Source organism: Scyliorhinus torazame, chromosome 12, assembly GCF_047496885.1.
Source record: "Scyliorhinus torazame isolate Kashiwa2021f chromosome 12, sScyTor2.1, whole genome shotgun sequence".
In the NCBI taxonomy this organism is placed as follows: Eukaryota; Metazoa; Chordata; class Chondrichthyes; order Carcharhiniformes; family Scyliorhinidae; genus Scyliorhinus; species Scyliorhinus torazame.
This window is the reverse complement of record NC_092718.1, coordinates 6470577-6492552: the sequence shown is the minus strand read 5'-3', so window position 1 is coordinate 6492552 and position 21976 is coordinate 6470577. Positions and strand designations below refer to the sequence as shown.

The 21976-nt window shown below is 48.2% G+C and overlaps 1 protein-coding gene across 13 annotated transcripts in view; it reads left to right on the top strand.

The window, feature by feature from the left end:
• Positions 1–21976, top strand: part of megf11 (multiple EGF-like-domains 11) — a 664461-nt gene that overhangs the window by 172293 nt on the left and 470192 nt on the right. For all 13 annotated transcript variants that reach the window (XR_011933847.1, XR_011933846.1, XM_072470335.1 and 10 more), the window contains 2 exons: positions 1311–1412; positions 4120–4220. Coding sequence is in view for 11 of the 13 variants with exons in the window: in XM_072470335.1 (XP_072326436.1) it covers positions 1311–1412; positions 4120–4220 (203 nt within the window). In the remaining 2 variants the exon portion in view is untranslated. The remainder of the gene's footprint in view (positions 1–1310; positions 1413–4119; positions 4221–21976) is intronic.

The following is a 21976-nucleotide window of genomic DNA, read 5'->3' as shown; positions in this document are numbered from 1 at the left end:
AAGCTCGGTAAATTTAGGTCAAAGACAAGTATTTCCTCCTCTTTCTTATCAATAGCCCCTGGAGTGGGCATTCCTTTTCATTAAAAATATCTTGAAATTTTTCCAATTAAGGGGCAATTTAGTGCGGCCAATCCACCTACCCTGCACGGCTTTGGGTTGTGGGAGTGAGACCCATGCAGACAGGGGCAGAATGTAAACTCCAGGAGCGGGCATTCCTGGCAGGAAATTTGACTCTTTGTTCTCCAACCTTCATTCTCAGCAGGAGCCTACCTAGATGAAGTGAACCGTCTGGTAAAATTGCAATTGATGGTGGAAAATCATGAGGTATTCGTCAGCAATCTCCCAATGTGCCCGGAGTGAGAACGTTTTGCACCACAAGTTCAGGCCGGCACGGTAGCACAGTGGTTAACACTGTCGCATCACAGCGCCAGGGCCCCAGGTTCGATTCCCAGCTTGGGTCACTGTCTGTGCGGAGTCTGCACGTTCTCCCCGTGCCTGCGTGGGTTTCCTCCGGGTGCTCCCGTTTCCTCCCACAAGTCTTGAAAGACATGCTGTTAGGTAATTTGGATATTCTGAATTCTCCCCCTGTCTACCCGAACAGGTGCCGGAATGTGGTGACTAGGGGCTTTTCACAGTAACTACATTGCAGTGTTAATGTAAGCCTACTTGTGACACTAAAGATTAGAAATATAATATTTGTAAATGTTCCGCAGTCGTGTAGGGCCACAAACAAGGTCTGACATTCTGGATGCCAAGCTTGTTTGGGCAAGTCATTCATAATACCGTGAAATGGCAATAAAGGTGGCGCTTGTCCTCACAGAGCTGTTTGTTGTGGGAATTGCTAAGCGGATCCAGGCATTTTTTTATGGACAGGCAGCAGAGATTTGAAGGAACGAGTAAGCCAAGAGCAACTAAGTCCTGGAAAACAAATGTTCCTCTTAGATCGTTGCTGAAACAGAATACACGATTCAGTGGTGAAACACTTTGCTGTGCACTGAAATATGATAAAAGCCAACATGCTCAATTTGTTTTTAATAAGCTGCAACTAATATCTGACATGAATGAATTCCCATAATCTTTGGAGCAAACTAGAAACCAGTGTCATTTTACCAACGATAACCAGGATCTCGCGTAAATTCATATTCTTTGACAGAAAGTGATGTAGTAAATATAAACTGTGTTACATTTAAGATTTTTTAGACAATCAATATCTGGCCTTGTGGTTAATGATATTTTTTGATTTTCTTCCCATTTTCAATTCTCATGATCAGAATGGTAATGGGTTAAAATTATTTATGTGTTTTTTTCAGTTATGCTGTCACTGTTCAGGAATCCTATGCTCACCCCTTCGACCAAGTCTACTACACGAGATGCACTGATATTCTTAATTGGTTTAAATGTACCAGACACAGGTCAGTTTCAAACAGAACAAACATATTGTATAGATCAATAATCAATCCTTCAGTGAGGCTTCAAATGTATACAAACTAGGCTGAACTCAAGTCAACTCGCGTCATTCGAGACCCCCTCGATCCTGAATTTGTTTAACTGCAGAAATGGTTATTTACACAAAATCGCGGTTTGCGACCCCAAAATTTCGCTCATCCTCAATTTAGACTCTCCGGTTAGACTGTTAAACCCTCAGATAGAAACAGACATAGAAAATAGAAGCAGGAGGAGGCCATTCGGCCCTTCGAGCCTGCTCCACCATTCATTGTGATCATGGCTGATCATCAAGTTCAATACCCTGATCGTGCCTTCCCCCCAGATCCCTCGATCCCTTTAGCCCCAAGAGCTAAATCTGATTCCTTCTTGAAATTACACAACGTTTTGACCTCAGCTACTTTCTGTGGTAGCGAATTCCACAGATTCACCGCTCTCTGGGTGAAGAAATTTCTCCTCACCTCAGTCCTAAAAGGTTTACCCCTTATCCTCAAACTATGATCCCTAGTTCTGGACCCCCCCCCACCATCTGGAACATTTTTCTGAATCTACCCTGTCTAATCCTGTCAGCTTTTTATAAGTTTCAATGAGATTCCCCCTCAATCTTCTAAACTCCAATGAATATAATCCTAACCGACTTAGTCTCTCCTCATATGACAGTCCCGCCATCCCAGGAATCAGTCTGGTAAACCATCACTGCGCTCCCTCCGTAGCAAGAACATCCTTCCTCAGATAAGGGCACCAAAACTGCCCACAATACTCACCTTTCCCATGTTTTGCCCCACGTAGAAAGTGCACACTGCGCACGCACCGTCTGTGCGTTCGCAAGTTCACCATTGATTTCACCTGTTGCGAGATTTTGTGAGAATGGAAGACCCGCGAAGGATGGGAGTTGACCGTAGCCAGCTGTTCACCATGACTCCAGATGTGGTGGTAAAAAGAAAAGAGAGAAACTACAAAACCCACCATAGCATGGGAATAGTGGATACATAGGGACTGTCCAGTTAATATTCCCATTGACTAGTTCAGATAACTTATTAATCAGGAGAGCATTGCAACAACGTCACCTCTACTTCTTGATAAAATTACTCCTTATAGTTCCCAGATACTTGTTCATAGAATCATAGAAGTTTACAGCATGGAAACAGGCCCTTCGGCCCAACCAGTCCATGCCGCCCAGTTTTTTACCATTAAGCTAGTCCCAGTTGCCCGCACTTGGCCCATAACCCTCTATACCCATCTTACCCATGTAACCATCTAAATGCTTTTTGAAAGACACAATTGTACCCGCTTCTACTACTACCTCTGGCAGCCCATTCCAGACACTCACTACCCTCTGAGTGAAGAAATTGCCCCTCTGGGCCCTTCTGAATCTCTCCCCTCTCACCTTAAACCTATGCCCTCTAGTTTTAGACTCCCCTACCTTTGGGAAAAGATGTTGACTATCTAGGGAAAAGATGTTGACTATCTCCTTCTTTGAAAATTACCTCAAACTCTGGATGAACCTGCAACCCTGCAATTTATATCAGTTATTCTATATATATATTTAAATGCTTTGTCGTTATCCCTGAACATTGTCGTGGATATTATTTAAGTATTGTCTGATTATTAGCCCTCTGCTGTAAAGAAATTATAGTCTGTCTGACATTAAAGATTAGAAATGGTTACCAGTGAAAGTTCTTTCACCGTGGGACATGTGCATCCAAATCCAGCTCAGTTCTGTTCCCTTTAATTATTTGCTGTCTTGTGCTGTAAGCAGAAGAGTCTCCTAGAATAGTTGGAAATTTAAAGAGCATTTACAAAATAGACAATCATAATAATAACCACTTACTGTCACAAGTAGGCTTCAAATGAAGTTACTGTGAAAAGCCCCTAGTCGCCACATTCCGGCGCCTGTTCGGGGAGGCCGGGACGGGAATTGAACCCGCGCTGCTGGCATTGTTCTACATTACAAACCTGCTGTTTAGCCCAATGTGCTAAACCCGCCCCAGTAAATCTACCCTGTGTGTCAGCAGCTCATTTAAAACTACAGTCGTTTCAATATGTTGCTTTGATGGTTCCAGATAATTTTGCTTCTATAATAAATTAGCTTAATTATTTTAATGCTTCCATACATTTTCTATATGTACATTAAAGGATATATCAGACTTACTAATTAAATACATATCTGCAGGTTTCACCACAAACCTTAGCATAATATGTAAATGATTTTGCTGACTTCGCCGTATGTTTTTCATTATCTGTTAGGATTTTTAAAAGGTATGAATTGAAATGAAATGAAAATGAAAATCACTTATTGTCACAAGTAGGCTTCAAATAAAATGAAGTTACTGTGAAAAGCCCCTAGTCGCCACATTCGGCACCTGTTCGGGGAGGCTGGAACGGGAATTGAACCGTGCTGCTGGCCTGCCTTGGTCTGCTTTAAAATCCAGCTCTTTAGCCCTGTGCTAAACCAACCCCTGAAGTATTTACTGGTATTTACTGGTATTTACTGGTTTTTACTGGGTTTTACTGGTTTTTACTGGTTTTTACTGGTTTTTACTGGTATTTACTGGTTTTTACTGGTATTTACTGGTTTGTGCACTCTTTAAAAATTGTTAAATAAATTTATTTTAATTGTTTGTTAACACACAGCCAAGCCATCAGCAATTTCGCAAATTACCATTTTTATTCCAGAATCAGCTACAAAACAGCGTATCGCCGAGGCCTAAGAACAATGTACAGGAGAAGATCACAGTGCTGCCCTGGATACTACGAAAGTGACGCTTACTGTGTCCGTAAGTGTTGACTTTCAATTAAAGCAACTTTGTTGGACTGTTTATCAGTCACCCGGCAGTTTATTTCCTTTGCCTACTGACAGAGCCCTTTGTCCTGAAGCATTGGTTTAAACCTGCATTCCTCCACAATGCAGAGTCCAATATTGTTTTTGAAATTATGGTCAGTCTATGCTTGAGTTTATTTCAGTCCTTTTTTGATGCGAGCCGACCAGTTTTCCCTCGCCCTACCCAGCCTGTAATTTCTCTGGGGATGTGCGGGACGTTGCACACAGTATTCCATGTGTGGTCTACCCAAGACATTATCAGTGCTTAGCATGATCTCCATGCAGTGATACACACAAGTATTTTCTTTCTTCTCCACACTTGGTGAAGTGTTGGGTGCTCTGAGATACAAACGAACCAACACGGTTGTGATTGGTACAACGCAGTTTTATTCCTTTAAACTATTTATATAACAAACTTGGTACTCAGCACGTGGTGACTGTGTGAGTGTCTGGCTTTGAGGTCCTTGCCCTGTGCCGTCTCCTAATGGACTGCCCAGGAAGTGTTGTGTTTCTTGTTTAGTACTTTGTATGCTCTTGTCTATGATTGGCTGTCGTGTTATGTGTGCTAATTGGTCCATTGCTCTGTCTATCATTATGTACATAAGAACATAAGAACTAGGAACAGGAGTAGGCCATCTGGCCCCTCGAGCCTGCTCCGCCATTTAATGAGATCATGGCTGATCTTTGTGGACTCAGCTCCACTCTCCGGCCCGTACACCATATCCCCGAATCCCTTTATTCTTTAGAAAGGCATCTATCTTTTTCTTAAAAACGTTTAAAGAAGGAGCCTCAACTGCTTCACTGGGCAAGGAATTCCAGAGATTCACAACCCTTTGGGTGAAGAAGTTCCTCCAACACTCCGTCCTCCGTGTACGTGCTGTGATGTTCACTTGAATATCATGACACCCCCCTTTTTTACAAGATTATGTGCCTACGTGGTTATAAATAGAAATGTGTACTGAGTGCAGCTAAATGTGTGTGTGCGTGATATTTACAGCATGTACATGGGGCATAACTATATACAAGGGGCGATGTCGGGTGTGACATACTAACGAGGTTGTACCATAACAAAAAAAAACGTGGAAATGTGGAACGATAAAACGAATGCCTGTAACGAGAAGAACATAGACATGTTAAAACAGTGGTTGCAATAGTTCAACGTGTAAACAGTCTCATAAATACAGTCTAGTAGGTGGGCGACAAATTCGGGTTGACCGCCTCAAGGGTGGGTCGGGAACCACGGGCCACAGGCGGCGACGAAAGGGGCATGGTATATGGCAGCTCCACGAAGTCGCTATCAGGAACCACAGGAGGACATGGCGTCAGTGTAAGGTCTCGTTGTGAGCGTGGAAGTAAGCGAAGAGCCCGGCAATTGCGCCTACGCACGGATCCATCAGGCATGCGTACCAGGAACGTGCGGGGAGCCATGCGTCGGAGAACTTCGGCAGGTGCTGACCAGCCACCTTCTGGTAGGTGGATGTGGACGTCGCCTCCAGGGGCCAGGGCGGGAAGATCAGTTGCCCGTGTGTCATATGACCTCTTCTGGCGACTGCGCTGCAGTTGCATCCGATGCAGTACTGGAGCATGGTCTATTGTTGGTGCCAGGATGGAAGGCACAGTGGTTCTGAGGGTGCGACCCATCAGCAGCTGTGCTGGTGAGAGACCAGTGGCTAGTGGGGCCGAGCGATAGGCCAGCAGGGCGAGGTAGAAGTCCGATCCGGCAGCAGCAGCCTTGCAGAGGAGCCGCTTGGCAATGTGAACGCCCTTCTCCGCCTTTCCATTTGACTGGGGATGCAGAGGGCTGGACGTCACGTGTGTGAAGCCATACGAGGCAGCAAACAATGACCATTCCTGGCTGGTGAAACAGGGCCCATTGTCCGACATGACAGTCATCGGAATGCCGTGGCGAGCAAAGGTGTCTTTGCAGGCCCTGATGACAGCAGACGACGTCAAATCGTGCAGGCGTATGACTTCAGGGTAGTTTGAGAAGTAGTCAACGATGATGACATAGTCCCTGCCGAGCGCGTGAAACAGGTCGACACCCACCTTCGCCCAGGGGAACGTCACCAGCTCATGGGGCAGAAGCGTCTCAGGAGGTTGCGCCGGCTGAAACCTTTGGCAGGTTGTACAGTTGAGCACCATGTTGGCAATATCGTCACTGATGCCCGGCCAGTATACCGCCTCTCGGGCCCTCCGTCTGCACTTCTCGACTCCCAAGTGGCCTTTGTGTAGTTGGTCGAGAACCAGCTTGCGCACACTGTGCGGAATCACAATCCGGTCCAGCTTCAGAAGGACACCATCAATCATAGATTATCATAGAATTTACAGTGCAGAAGGAGGCCATTTGGCCCATCGAGTCTGCACCGGCTCTTGGAAAGAGCACCCTTCCCAAGGTCAACACCTCCACCCTATCCCCATAACCCAGTAACCCCACCCAACACTAAGGGCAATTTTGGACACTAAGGGCAATTTATCATGGCCAATCCACCTAACCTGCACATCTTTGGACTGTGGGAGGAAACCGGAGCACCCGGAGGAAACCCACGCAGACACGGGGAGGATGTGCAGACTCCGCACAGACAGTGACCCAAGCCGGAATCAAACCTGGGACCCTGGAGCTGTGAAGCAATTGTGCTATCCACAATGCTACCGTGCTGCCCCTTAACAGGCCAGGTCGTCTCGGACATTGTAGAACTGCGGGCACTGCCCTTTGAGCCACCCTCCTGTCATGTGGCGCATCACACGCTGTAGAAGGGGGTCGGCCGCAGTCTCTCGGCGAATACGGGCCAGACTGGAGTCATCAGCCGGCAGATTTGCTGATGTGAAAGCCACCTGTGCCTCGACCTGACATACGAACCCCTCCGCATCTGGCGGCCTGCTCACTGCTCTGGATAGGGCATCCGCAACGGTGAGGTCCTTCCCTGGAGTGTAGACCAGTTGGAAGTCGTACCTCCTGAGTTTAAGTAGGATGCGCTGGAGGCGAGGGGTCATCTCGTTCAGGTCCTTGTTTATTATGCTGACCAGGGGGCGGTGGTCAGTTTCGACAGTGAACCGGGGAAGACCATATACATAATCATGGAACTTGTCTAAACCGGTTAGCAAGCCCAGGCACTCCTTTTCGATCTGCGAGTAGCGCTGCTCTGTGGGGGTCATGGCTTGCGATGCATAGGCAACTGGGGCCCATGGTGCCATGTCATCCCGCTGCAGGAGCGCTGCTCCAATGCCGGATTGGCTGGCATCAGTCGAGATTTTGGTGGCACGAGACGTGTCAAAGATCGCCAATACTGGTGCAGTGGTGAGTTTGAGTTTGAGCTCCTCCCATTCCAGCTGGTGTGTGTGTTGCCACTGGAACACTGTGGGCTTTTTGACGAGGTGGCGCAGAGTCGTCGTGTGGGAGGCAAGGTTGGGAATGAACTTCCCCAGGAAGCTGACCATGCCAAGGAAGCGTAGGACTGCTTTCTTGTCGGCCGGCTGCGGCATGGCTGTGATGGCGCTCACCTTGTCTGCATCCGGACGGACCCCTGACCGGGAGATATGGTCCCCCAGGAACTTCAACTCGGTCTGGCTAAAGGAACACTTGGCTGGGTTGAGGCGCAGGCCGTTTTCCCGTATGCGGGCAAAAACGCGTTGGAGACGATATATGTGCCCCTGCGGTGTGGTGGACCAGATGATGACATCGTCCACATATACCCGCACCCCTTCGATGCCTTCCATCATCTGCTCCATGATCCTATGAAAGACCTCGGATGCCGAGATGATGCCAAATGGCATCTGGTTGTAGCAGACCCTGCCGAAAGGGGTGTTGAAGGTGCATAGCTTTCGGCTGGAGGGATCGAGTTGGATCTGCCAAAACCCCTTAGAAGCATCCAGTTTCGTAAATATTTTCGCCTGGGCCATTTCACTGGTGATCTCCTCCCGTTTTGGTATGGGATAATGTTCCCTCATGATATTATTATTGAGGTCTTTGGGGTCAATACAGATGTGGAGCTCGCCGGAGGGCTTCTTGACACACACCATGGAGCTGACCCATGGCGTGGGCTCCGTGACCCTGGATAGGACCCCTTGGTCCTGGAGATCCTGCAGCTGCTGCTTGAGGCGGTCTTTAAGTGGCGCAGGAACCCTGGGAGGTGCGTGAATGACCGGGATGGCATCTGGTTTGAGGCGAATTCGGTAGGTGTATGGCAGTGTTCCCATGCCCTCGAATGCCTCCTGGTTGTGGGCGAGGAGCGATTGGAGCTGTGCGTTGAACTCTGCATCCGGGAAGTCAGATGTGCCGTCCTGAGAGAGAGAGTGGACTCATTGCATGAGGTGGAGAGCCTTGCATGCCTGTGCGCCCAGCAGGGAGTCCTTCGATGAGCCGACTATCTCGAACGAGAGTGTGGCCGTCTGTGTGTTGTGTGTCACCTGGAGCTGGCAGGATCCCATAGCCGGGATAACGTTCCCGTTGTAGTCGACCATCCTGCACCGGGACGGCCGGATTGGTGGTCTGACCTTCATGGCGTAGAAGGCTGACCATGCTATGAGGTTGGCGGAGGCGCCAGTGTCCAGGCGGAAAATGATCGGCGATCGGTTGACCGTCAGGGTGGCACACCATTCATCACCCGGATTGATTGTGTTGACCCGGTTCCCATCAATGACCGCAACCCGGAAGGCGTCTTGGTCATCTGTGTCATCGGTTTGGATGTCGTAATGTGGAGGCTGAATGGTCCGCACGTTCCTGCGAGGTTGTCGGAGATGCGGAAGATCAACAGGTTGAGCCGCTCGACAGTAGGCAGCGTAGTGGCCCATCTTGCCACAGCGTAGGCATTGTCGGGTTTTTGCGGGACATTGCCCTTTTAAATGTGCAGCTCCCCAATTGCCGCACGTCGTGACGTCATGGCATTCGTTACGCCACTGCGCATGCGCAGTTCGGTCTTGCGTCGGGCGCGCCTGCGCAGCACGTCCCTCAGTGTTGCCGTAGGTTTTGGCGCGCACAAGCGGGGAGGCCTCTCAAAGCGCGCGAAACGGCTGCCCTCGTCCGAGCCGCGGGCCGGGAGAAACTCGATCACCTGGACCTGTTCGGCCTCGTGGGGCACCTGGCTCGCCGATCTGGTCACGTAGGACCCCCTCTGCGCCAATTCGGTCGCCTGAAATTGGGCATAGTGGCTAGTTGCGTTCTTGTGCAGGACACAGGCTTCAACTGCAGATGCTAAGGTCAGGCCTTTTATTTTTAGAAGCTGCTGGCGTAGGCTGCCGGAGGCAACCCCAAAAACGATCTGGTCCCGGATCATGGACTCTGAGGTGGTGTCGTAACCGCAGGACTGCGCGAGTATGCGGAGATGCATCAGGAAGGACTGAAAGAGCTCATCCTTACCTTGCAGGCGCTGCTGGAAGACATACCTTTCAAAGCTCTCGTTGACCTCAATGTTGAAGTGTTGGTCGAGCTTGAGGAGGACCGTGACATATTTAGATTTGTCCTCGCCTTCCGCAAACACCAGGGAGTTGTAGACATGGATGGCGTGCTGACCTGCGGTGGTGAGGAGGATGGCGATCTTCCTTTTGTCCGAGGCGCCCTGTTTTTCGTTGGCTTCCATAAAGAGTTCGAAGCGCTGCTTGAACAGCGTCCAATTTATGCCAAGGTTCCCAGCGACTTGCAACGGCTGCGGTGTGTTGACGGTGTCCATGGCGCAGGATGGCAGATTTGTGGGTAGGCTTTGATTCACTTCTGGTACCATGAAGTGTTGGGTGCTCTGAGATACAGATGAACCAACACGGTTGCGATTGGTACAACGCAGTTTTATTCCTTTAAACTATTTATATAACAAACTTGGTACTCAGTACGTGGTGACTGTGTGAGTGCCTGGCTTTGAGGTCCTTGCCCTGTGCCGTCTCCTGATGGACTGCCCAGGAAGTGTTGTGTTTCTTGTTTTGTACTGTGTATGCTCTTGTCTGTGATTGGTTGTCGTGTTATGTGTGCTAATTGGTCCGTTGCTCTGTCTATCATTATGTATGTGTGTGTGTGCTGTGATGTTCGCTTGAATATCATGACACTTGGGTTGCCATTGTACTTGACAAACTTAACGTTACTTGCATGTCCTTTCCGGTCTGCTGTTGATAATCACATTCACCTCTTTGCAGGGATATTAAAATCAGCAATACTTTTTAACCATTACCGTTAGAGAAAGAGAGTGGACAGGAGTGATGTGGATTCTTCGAAACTGGTAATAATATTGTCAATGACAATAAGGAAATGGAGGACATGATGAATAATTACTTTGCATCATTCTTTGCAATAGAAGGAGAGATCAATATGCCGGAAGTCCTAAGGAAACTATCACTGAATCAGGATGGACGCACCAAAATGTTTACAAAAGCAAAATAACAATGATGACAATAATTGTCAAAAGTGACAAATCCCAGGATCAGCTGGCTTCCATCCCAGTGTTTAAAAGGATGTGAGTGAGGACAGATGACTTAACAATAATCTTCCAAAGTTCTCCTGTTTTATGAGCTATTTCTATAGATTGGAAATTTGTGCTTGTAGGCACTCCCGAGTGCAGGAAATGCGGTTAAGTGCAACCTCAGCGGGGCATTCCCCATCAAGGCCCAAAACAAAACAGAGTGCCGTTAGCTAGCGGAGTTGGTCCAGGCGCTTTTAGCACTGGGAACGACCCCTCTAATCCCACCCAGAACGGACTCTTAGATCGCACCCATAGGATAGAAAGGAGAAACTAATTCTGATGGTTTGAGATTCTGGGATATTACGATCCCAGACCAGACCCCACCAGTTGCTAGGGTACTGGACAGAAACACCAATATTTTATTTTCATAGAATCATAGAATTTACAGTGCAGACGGAGGCCATTCAGCCAATCGGGTCCACACCGGCCCCTGGAAGACCACCGTACTTAAGCCCACACCTCCGCCCTAACCCGTAACCCAGCAACCCCACCTAGCTTTTGGACACCACAGGGTAATTTAGCGTGACCAATCCACCTAACCTGCACATCTTTGGACTTGTGGGAGGAAACCGGAGCACCCAGAGGAAACCCACGCAGACGCGGGGAGAACGTGCAGACTCCGCACAGACAGTGACCCAAGCCGGGAATCGAACCTGGGACCCTGGAGCTGTGAGACAACACTGCTAACCATTGTGCTACCGTACCACCCAGAGATCTTGCCGTGTTTGTCGATAGATCTCTGAAGGCAGAAGGGCAGGTTAATAGGGTGGTGAACAAGGCATTTGGGACACTCGCTATAATCAATCGGGGCATAGATTACAAAAGCAGGGAGGTCATGCTGGAGTTGTATAGAACTTTGGTGAGGTCACAGCGGGAGCACTGTGTGTAATTCTGGTCCCAAGTTATCGGAAGGATGTGATTGCACTGGAGGGGGTGCAGAGGCGATTCACCAGGATGTTGCCTGGGATGGAACATTTAAGTTATGAAGAGAGGTTGGATAGACTTGGGTTGTTTTCACTGGAGCAGAGAAGACTAAGGGGCGACCTGATCGAGGTGGACAAGATTATGAGGGGCACGGACAGGGTGGACAGGGAACAGCTTCCCCTTAGTTGAAGGGTCAGTTACAAGGGGACACAAGGTCAAAGTGAGGAGTTGGAGTTTTAGGGGGGGATTTGAGGAATAACTTTTTTATCCAGAGGGTGGTGACGGTCTGGAATGCGCTGCCTGGGAGGGTGGGAGAGGCGGGTCTGGAATGCGCTGTCTGGGAGGGGGGGAGAGGCGGGTCTGGAATGCGCTGTCTGGGAGGGGGGGAGAGGCAGGTTGCCTCACATCCTTTAAAAAGTACCTGGATGAGTACTTGGCACATCTTAACATTCAAGTCTATGGGCCAAGTGCTGGCAGTGGGATTAGGTGGGAAGGTGAGGCCTTTGATGCGTTGGTGCAGACTCGATGGGCCGAAGGGCCTCTTCTGCACTGTATTACTCTGTGATTCTGTGAACTGCTATCTTTATTCGCACTTAAATAACAAGAAACTTAACCATCTCAGCTCTCAATCCACTTTAACTATCAATGTTAGAGAGGAATATTTGCTTTACAGAGCTGTTCTTTGAGAAAGAGAGATCTCTTGACACTGCTTTACTGAAACGATCTGACTCCTGTCAGACCCATGCAGAAACTCTGGCTGTATGTCTTCAGAAGGTGCTTCTCAGCTTGTTTCAGCTCCCCCTTGTTCTCAGACAAGTCTGCACTGCTTTAAAGACTGTTCATCTCTTTTAACTGTAGTGCAGTGAGGGCAAAACTGCTTCACCTCTGGACACAGCTTCATTCAGCTCAGAACTGAGCTCCTTTCTCGAAATATCTGATGCAGTTGCTCCACCCAGCAATGACATCATCTCACCAAGCTGAAATCTAATTAACTCCACAGGGAATCCCCTTCATCAAAACAAAATTCCATCAGCCCAGCTTTTTACGATGGTTTAATTACACCCCTGACTCCCAACCTTTCAAACCAGGATTGTTTTAAAACATTATTTCAGCAGTCACACACACTAACCCAGGTTTCTAACCCTTACTGCACCATAATAGAATACGTCTGAAACTCCTTCATCATCACAAGGACTAGGGAGCAAATCAGAACCAGGCATTTTCGGAGTGAATCAGGCAAAGGACGGTAGAATGTTGAAACTCTGGTTCGCAAGTTGCAATTGATGCTAGATCAATTGTTAATTTGATTCTGAGATTTTTTTAAATTTAAAGCACCCAATTCATTTTTTCCAATTAAGGGGCAATTTAGCGTGGCAAATCCACCTACCCTGCACATTTTTGGGTTGTGGGGGCGAAACCCACGCAAACAGGGGGAAAATGTGCAAACTCCACACGGACAATGACCCAGAGCCGGGATCGAACCTGGGACCTCGGTGCCGTGAGACTGAAGTTTGCTTCTGAGAGTGATAGATTTTTATTAACTAAGATATTAAGAGATATGGGGATGGAAAAGGCTGGTATATGGATCACCGTCACAGTTAACATGATTTAATTGAATCCGGAACAGGCCCACAAGAAATAATGACCTACTCCTGTTCCTATGCTATTCTTGTTAATTCAATGTTTTATCATATTTTAGATTTGGCAATGCTCAATTTCATCTACTTTTTTTTCCTCAATTGTGTTTCATCAGAATCACTGCAAATTGGTCATTTCATCACCCATTCCCAACTTTATCTTTTATTTTAGATTTAATCTTTACATTTGCTTTTTCTGATTTTGCCATTTTATGGAGACAAGAGACAAATGGATCCTAGTTCTACTAATTGTATGCAGTGCCCACTGTACACGTTCCCTCTCCGAACACTGCATAGTTACTAAGCTCCTTAAAAAAAAAATCAATATTACTATCCCAGCTCAGACCCTAACAATTGCTAGGATACTGGACTGAAACCCTAATATTATATTTTATTTGTAAGACTGTGCGGTCGTGCGGTAAGAATGATTCGCTCCAGGAGTGATTGCACAAAGAAATAGGGCGTGGTTATTTTTAAAGCAAAACTTTATTCTGAATACACCATTAAACTTTTTAACTTCACACCCAAAAAGAACAGCTTACAATTACACCTTAAACACTACTACTCACTTTCCTATAAAACAACAAGAAAATAAAGCTCTCAACCCACCTTAAAATTAGCAATAATTAAAATATACTTACTGTATAAAACAGATTTGGCTCTGGTTGGAACCCCTTCAGACTCTGGCTGAATGTCTTCAAATAGCTGCTTCCACTGGGTTGTTTCAGCCTCTTTCTTGTCTTCACACGAGACTGCTCTGCTATAAAATATTATTACTCCTTTTTAAAAAAAACTATCCTACTTGGGAAGAATTGTGGATTCAGAGACAGGCAGATCAGAACTCAGATTTTCTCTCTCTCAAATCTTCTCTAAACTCTCTGCCCTTTCTGAGCTCCACCCGGCAAGGATCTCCTCAAGCTGAAAAGCACATGGGGCATGTTTATTTTTTAATATAAATTTAGAGTACCCAATTACTTTTTTCCAATTAAGGGGCAATTTAGCGCGGCCAATCCACCCACCCTGCACATCTTTGGGTTGTGGGGCGAAACCCACGCAGACACGGGGGGAATGTGCAAACTCCACACGGACAGTGACCCAGAGCCGGGATCGAACCTGGGACCTCAGCGCCCTGAGGCAGTAGAGCTGCCCACTGCTCCACCGTGCTGCCCTTCATGGGGCATGATTTAATGGAAAACAACAGAGTCCCGTTGTGACCACGTTTAACCGGGTGTTTCCCAGTGCTTGCAGCGCCGAATACAACAACCCTATTAAACGGGACTCTTCTTCCAGTCCTCAGTAAGGAACACGCCGCGAAGGACGGACTTACCTTCATTTCATGCACTGCGGAGCTCCCCTCGCCAGTGCAGGAAGAGTTCAAGGCACCATTTTTAAATGGTGCCCGATCTCTTGACCCCTCCCCCCCCAACATGATCCGTAGACCCTTCCAACACCCTAACTTACCGATTACGGGGTCCTCAAGCCCTCCGCACCCACCTCATCAAGGCAAGACACTACCCTGTTCAGGGGCAGACTACTCAGGAACCCCCAATAGCCCCCCCCCCTCCCAGCACCTGCTGCATACCCCTGAGAAACCATCTCCCCCAACAGTATCCAATATGGAGAGAGGGAGATGGACCCAGAGAATTCCTGCACTACCTGCTCACTGCTTTTATTCTGTCTGTCAGTCACCCATTCCCTTTCTGCCTGTGCACACTTTACCTGTGCTGTGATCACTTCACTATACCTGCTCCCCATGAGGAAAGATCTCATCCTTGTGGATGCTCCACAGAGACTCCAGTCATAACACCAGCTCCAAAACACAGATTTCAAGTAGCTGCAGCTGGAAACACGCCCAGTACACCTGGTCCCCCTGGACACTGGAAGCATCCCCGACTTCCCACATCGCACAAGAGGAGCATTCCACATGGTCGAACTGCCCTGGCATAAATTTTCCTTTTACTTCCTCTAGTTTAGGGTATGTTAAGGACAGTAGAGATGCTCACCATGTCTTACCAAGACCGCCACTCTTCTTTCGGAAGCTTCCAAGCTCCCTCAGACACCAATTTCCGACTTCTTTCACACTCCAGTGCGGACCAGCTGCACTTGAAGAATTCCTACTTTTGTACTCTAGTAAAACTAATCCCAGAAAACCCATTGATGCCAGTTCTCTAGTTAATTAGTTGCAGCTGCAGCCTGGCTTGTATTGGGACCTATTTTAAAACTAAAACTCACCACCTTCCAACACCCACAATTGCTAAATTAAAGAAAGATAAGACTTCAGATAGAAATTTAATTTAACTCTTAAATTCCCTCGGTCACCAAACTCCAACTGTCACTATCAATGAATTATACCTGTGCTTCACAGTTTCATAGAATTTGCAGTGCTGAAGGAGGCCATTCGGCCCATCGAGTCTGCACCGGCCCTTGGAAAGAGCACCCCACCCAAGCCCACACCTCCACCCTATCCCCGTAACTCAGTAAGCCCACTTAACCTTCTTGGACACTAAGGGCAATTTAGCACGGCCAATACACCTAACCAGCACATCTTTGGACTTGTGGGAGGAAACCGGAGCACCCAGAGGAAACCCACGCAGACACGGGGAGAACGTGCAGACTCCACACAGACAGTGACCCAAGCCGGGAATCGAACCTGGGACCCTGGAGCTGTGAAGTAACTGTGCTAACCACTGTGCTACCATGCTGCCCATATTGTTGAAATATTTTAAACTTTTGCTGAATGACACTTGATTTTACCATTCTTTTGAAACCAAATTTCTATTCGTACAGCCCCAGTAGAGCACTATTAATGCCATAAATGCAATATCTTGTCTAAACTGCAATGAGGTCACGTAGGTGCCACTTAATTATGTTCACAGTTATAAGTGATAGCTATCCAATACCTATATTGATCAATCTTTGATCCTAATCACAGGAAAATGTTCAAAACTGTGCATATATTTGTAAATAGAATAAAATCTTTATTATCGAGCATGTGGGGGCCGGGGGGCTGCCGGTCAGTGAACGGAAGCTGGCTAATGGGGAGTTCCATTTACCAGTGGAATATAGCAGAATATTTACTGCATGAACTATTATACAAGGACTCGGGAAGTAAAGAACTGTATTATTTTACTCGTAATCTTCAACAGTACATTAAAACCTCAATTAAAGTATAAAACAATAGAATATTCAGGTACTGGATCCGGATAACTTCATAATCGCTTCTGGTTGGTAAAGAAAAGATTTGTTTCAGGGATTTTCCATTCTTGAGAATATGTGCTCCCACCAGGCGAGACTTGTTTCTGCTCCCCGCTGGCGCTAGGAGTGGTGTGCAGGTGCGACCTTCTCTCCTTTAACATGCTAATTTATACATGGAGGAGAGCACACCGAATTCCGGTGGAATCCCGGTATTGGGCCACCATTTTGAACGGGCGGTCTGAGGTCTGACGGCATTTTCCCCTCCCCCAACAGCACAAATCCTGCCCACCCCTCCGCTGACAAGCAGAGGAATCTTCCCCCGCCCCCCAGTATAGGAATAACAGGTCACATCACCCCCTCCCCCCACAGTACGCATGCATAAGGGTGACCCGACCCTGCCCCAAACCAACATGCCCCCCATCAGACCTCCCAACAGACACTCCCATCAGATACCCCCAACAGATACCCCCAACAGATACCCCCAACAGATACCCCCAACAGATACCCCCAACAGAGCTGAAGAACAGTTCAGACAGTATAATGAAAAATCACTGCATTTTACTTACCCTTTCCTAACATCTGCTGCCTCAGAGAAAGAATGTTTAAACCATTAGATGTTACAAGTGTCAGAGGCTTCCTTGAAAGCCCAGTACACTTTAAAGGCTTAGAATACACTTTTGTACACCTCAAAGGGCTTTCTATATCAGAAAGCACTTAGCTGCTTTTGATGTGGCGAGGAACTGTCAGTCATAACAACAGTATAAACAATGTGATTAGCATCAAAACAGAGTAATTGAGATGGATTCAAGCCTGAAGAGAAAGATACATCAACAATCCACAAAACACCTGTCTCTGGAGTAAAAATGCAGTGTGATGTGTAACTGAACTGGACTGATCCTCAGTTTTTCAGGTGGGGGTCTCTGATATGAGTCTCTGTTGGGGGGTCTGATATGGATCCCTGTTGGGGGGTCTGATGGGGTCGCTGTTGGGGGGTTTCAGTTGGGGGGGTCTGAAGGGGAGATTGGGGATGTCAGTGGGTGGGGGGTCGGGCAGGAGGGTGAGCAGGATTTGCATTGCCAGGGATAGGGGGCCCTCATATAGGCTTCGGGGGGGCACCTCAGTCATGCACAGACCCCCTCGGCCATGCTTGGGAAACCTCCACCAATTCCCGCCAGGAGGATTCCCGCTGTGTGTGGGGGGGGGGGGGGGGGGGGGGTGGGGGTGGGGGGGGGGTCAGTGCATAATGGAGGGGGGTGGGGTGGAAACTTGGATTTCCAGCCCATTAATCGTAATCACCCATTTGCATCCTGCCGCCGGAACGGGGCATGATGAGTTTCAGCCGCGCTCCATTCTTCACCAAACCATTACCAGCACGGGGCAATGGAAAACCCAACACCAGAAATACCAGTTACTAGAAAATCCCAGTTGGTAGCGTTCCGGATAAACAGAAAGGGCGGAACTTTCTGATTGTTCTGCCGAGTGTCACAGTGGGCGTGGAAGATGGGGTGGAGGGGACTATCAGGCATAGAGTACCCAATTCAGTTTTTCCAATTAAGGGGCAATTTAGCGTGGCCACTCCACCTACCCTGCACATCTTTTGGGTTGTGGGGGCGAAACCCACACAGACACGGGGAGAACGTGCAAACTCCGCACGGACAGGGACCTGGCACCTTGCGCTGCGCCACCGTGATGCCCGGCAGGGAGAATCCTCACGGGAAATCCCACTGGCTGTGAAACCTGTTTTGAGATTCCAGCAGGATTGTCCGCCCCCACCACTGACCCTGCCCCCCTAAAACAGGAGCGGAAATGTCCCCCCCAATGTTATCTGTACCCCCTTCCACTGCCATCTCATGAGGTCTGATGTAATTCAAAGGATGCAAACATTTTCCCCCTGTAAGGAGCATCCAGGAGGGCTTCTGAAATCAATATGTAGACAGTCCAACTAGGGAAGGGGCGGTACTGGACCTGGTATTGGGGAATGAGCCCGGCCAGGTGGTAGATGTTTCAGCAGGGGAGCATTTCGGGAACAGTGACCACAATTCAGTAAGTTTTAAAGTACTGGTGGACAAGGATAAGAGTGGCCCTAGGATGAATGTGCTAAATTGGGGGAAGGCTAATTATAACAATATTAGGCGGGAACTGAAGAACCAAGATTGGGGGCGGATGTTTGAGGGCAAATCAACATCTGACATGTGGGAGGCTTTCAAGTGTCAGTTGAAAGGAATTCAGGACCGGCATGTTCCTGTGAGGAAGAAGGATAAATCCGGCAAATTTCGGGAACCTTGGATAACGAGAGATATTGTAGGCCTCGTCAAAAAGAAAAAGGAGGCATTTGTCAGGGCTAGAAGGCTGGGAACAGACGAAGCCTGTGTGGAATATAAGGAAAGTAGGAAGGAACTTAAGCAAGGAGTCAGGAAGGCTAGAAGGGGCCATGAAAAGTCTTCGTCAAATTGGGTTATGGAAAATCCCAAGGCTTTTTACACGTACAAAAAATGCAAGAGGGTAGCCAGGGAAAGGGTTGACCCACTGAAGGACAGGGGAGGGAATCTATGTGTGGAGCCAGAGGAAATGGGCGAGGTACTGAATGAATACTGTGGTGATGTGCATCAATGTAAATGCATGTAGGCTAGCTAGACACTAGAGGGAGCACCATAGACATGACACACACACTCAACCAATAGATCAGTTAGATAGGACACAACCAATGGACATTCACGATACACACAGAGGTGACACAACCACAGGGGGGCATTACACCAACCCATATATAAAGGACACCACACACATGATCTGCCCCTTTCCAGTGGAGACAGTGAGTGAGTACAAACACAGGGTTGATTCAATATTACACCCACCACGTGGTTTGCAGCAGCTGGTTAGTCCATCTGGGTAGCTATAGTAGGAATAGCAGTAGTGTCGAACCCGATGAATAGAAGTGTAAATAGTTTAATAAACGTGTTGAAGTTATCTCCACGTCTGAACCTTCCTTTGTCAAGTGCACCACAAGGAAGCCGCTTATGTTACACCTACAACATAACAAATCATGGTACCAGGACTGAACTGTTTCAATCCAGATAGCCATACCTCAGCGTACAGTGACAACCAGCAACGATACCCAGGCAAGATGTTCGAGATCCGGGTTCCGCAGCAGCTCCAGTGCCACGGCGAGCTCCGCGAAAACTGGCGGGTATTCCGGCAAATGTTTGAAATCTTCCTGGTAGCAGCCGACCTACAAGACGTGGCCGGTGCTGAGAAACAGAGCTTCTGCTCACCATCGCCGGTGCCAGAGCAGAAGAAATCTTTTAAAATTTCAAGTTCTCCAAAGGGCAGAACAGGAGTGACTTCCAGGCAGTCCTGGCCAAATTCGGCAAATACTATGAGGAAAACACACTCCAACCAGCAAGAAAAGGTAAGAGAAGCGCCAGTACTCACCTCGATGCCGAGATCCTGGAGCAGAGAACAATTTTGATCGGCGGCCATCTTTCTAAAGGGACTGCACTTGCGCAGTTGCGAGAAGCGCGCAGAACGGGAAGATCCATTTGCGCATGCGCCGACGCTTCCTACGTATGATGTCACATGCGTCATGACGTCAGAGGCCCTGGACCACGCCCATTTAAGGGGGAAATGTGCCGAATCAAAGAAAAAATATTTTAAAGCTGTAAAACAACCTTCTTTCACCTGGAATGACAGCACAATGCCTCAAATTGAACCAGGAAATGAAATTAACCTCTGAAGAACCCTGCAACAAGCAGTTACCTACGCCCAAACCGATGATTCCGACCTTGAATACTTCAAAACCAACCTTTACATTTTCTCTGGACCTTGTGAGCCCAATGACAGCTCCGACGCAAACAGTGATGATATTGTCCAAGAAGACTACGACTCGGACGAACCTTTCACCTTGGGAGGCTACCCCAGTACCAAATCCGAGCCACAACTAGACGTGTTGCACATTGACGACCCCGACGACGAGTTCTTCGGATTTGAGGATCTTCAGCCCAGCATCTACGGCATCCCGACTCGTGAGTGCAGGATGATGCTGCAGCCTGAAACCAAGAGACAGATAGCGGTACACACCCACAGAGAGCGGCCTGCTGCCACACAGAGCGTGGTCCACGCACCGCTCAGGGTTCCCGACTCTACGAAAGAAGACACACAAGACTCCACACCGCAGTCCTTGCATGAACAAGAAGTGACTCCAGTGACACAAGCCTCCACAGCGAGCTCGTGGACAGCCTCCACGATAGAAGAAACGCAAGACTCCAGAGCGCAGTCCTTGCAGGAACAAGACCATGAGGGTCTAGCAACCTCCTCTGACCAACTAGCGGCAGACGATGCAAGTCTGCCATGCTCAAGTAAACAGCAAGAAGACTATGACAGTCTACCATGCTCCAGTGCACAGCAGGACGACCATGACGGTCTATCATGCTACAGTGAAGAACAAACCGACGATGACAGTCCAAGCCCAAATGAAGGACAACAGCAAGACAATGACAGTCCACCCACATTGTTTGCACCACCAGATGAAGACTCTGACAATTTACCCAACGCAAGTGAACAACAAGCAGCTACTGAGGCTCTACCCACGGTATGTGAGACGAGTGACGACAGCATCCCACTTCCCATGCAAGATGTGCAAAGTGACAGACCTCAGCTAGTGTGTACAGAGGCACTCGACGATCACTGTGAGACCACTGGTGACTCCGGTGACACCACGATACTTCCACCCTCAATCGCTCGAACCTCTCCACAAGTCAATGCATTCCTGCATGTTCCGACTCCAGACGTGCAGCTTCAAGAAATGTCAGCTGACTCCAGTGAACCTGCTAAGACTCCGGACGGGGAGCATCAACAAACCAACACTGACTCAGGTAAAACAGACCAGACTCCAGATGGGGAGCAACCAAACGCCGACTCTGATTCACGTGAGCCGGACTTTACTCCAGACAGGGAGTGCCGCAACCTCAGTGATGGCACGCTCAGGGTGACAGCAGATGCCACAACGACAGGAGATGGATCACTTAACAATTACACTGGGTCAGTAATAACAAGCAGTGGCTACAGTCCAAGAGGAATACACCAATATTCACCACAGCTATATCCACACATTTGTTCCACACCAGCAGTGCAGCCAATGACAGCTCATGCTGGACAAACCCAGTATTCAGGCATGCAGCAGCCAGCAGTCTATGCAGCATATTCTCAAACACGCCAGCACTACGGATTGCCCACTAATGGAATCAAGACCGAAGGAGGACTACCTCAAGCCAAGCGCAATCTGCACTACAGACTGGATGCCTTAGTTACAGCCCAGGATTTGCAGCATCCCAGCCTGGCCAGACGGCATATTCCTATCAGATGCAAGGTTCTAGTTTCACACCATCACCAGGTATTTATGCGAGCAGCAATTCTGTTTCCAATTCGACAAGCTTCAACGGTTCTCAGCAGGATCACCCTTCCTGCACAGCACGTGGCCAGAACCAGTATGTACAGTCTTATCCAACTTCAACATATGG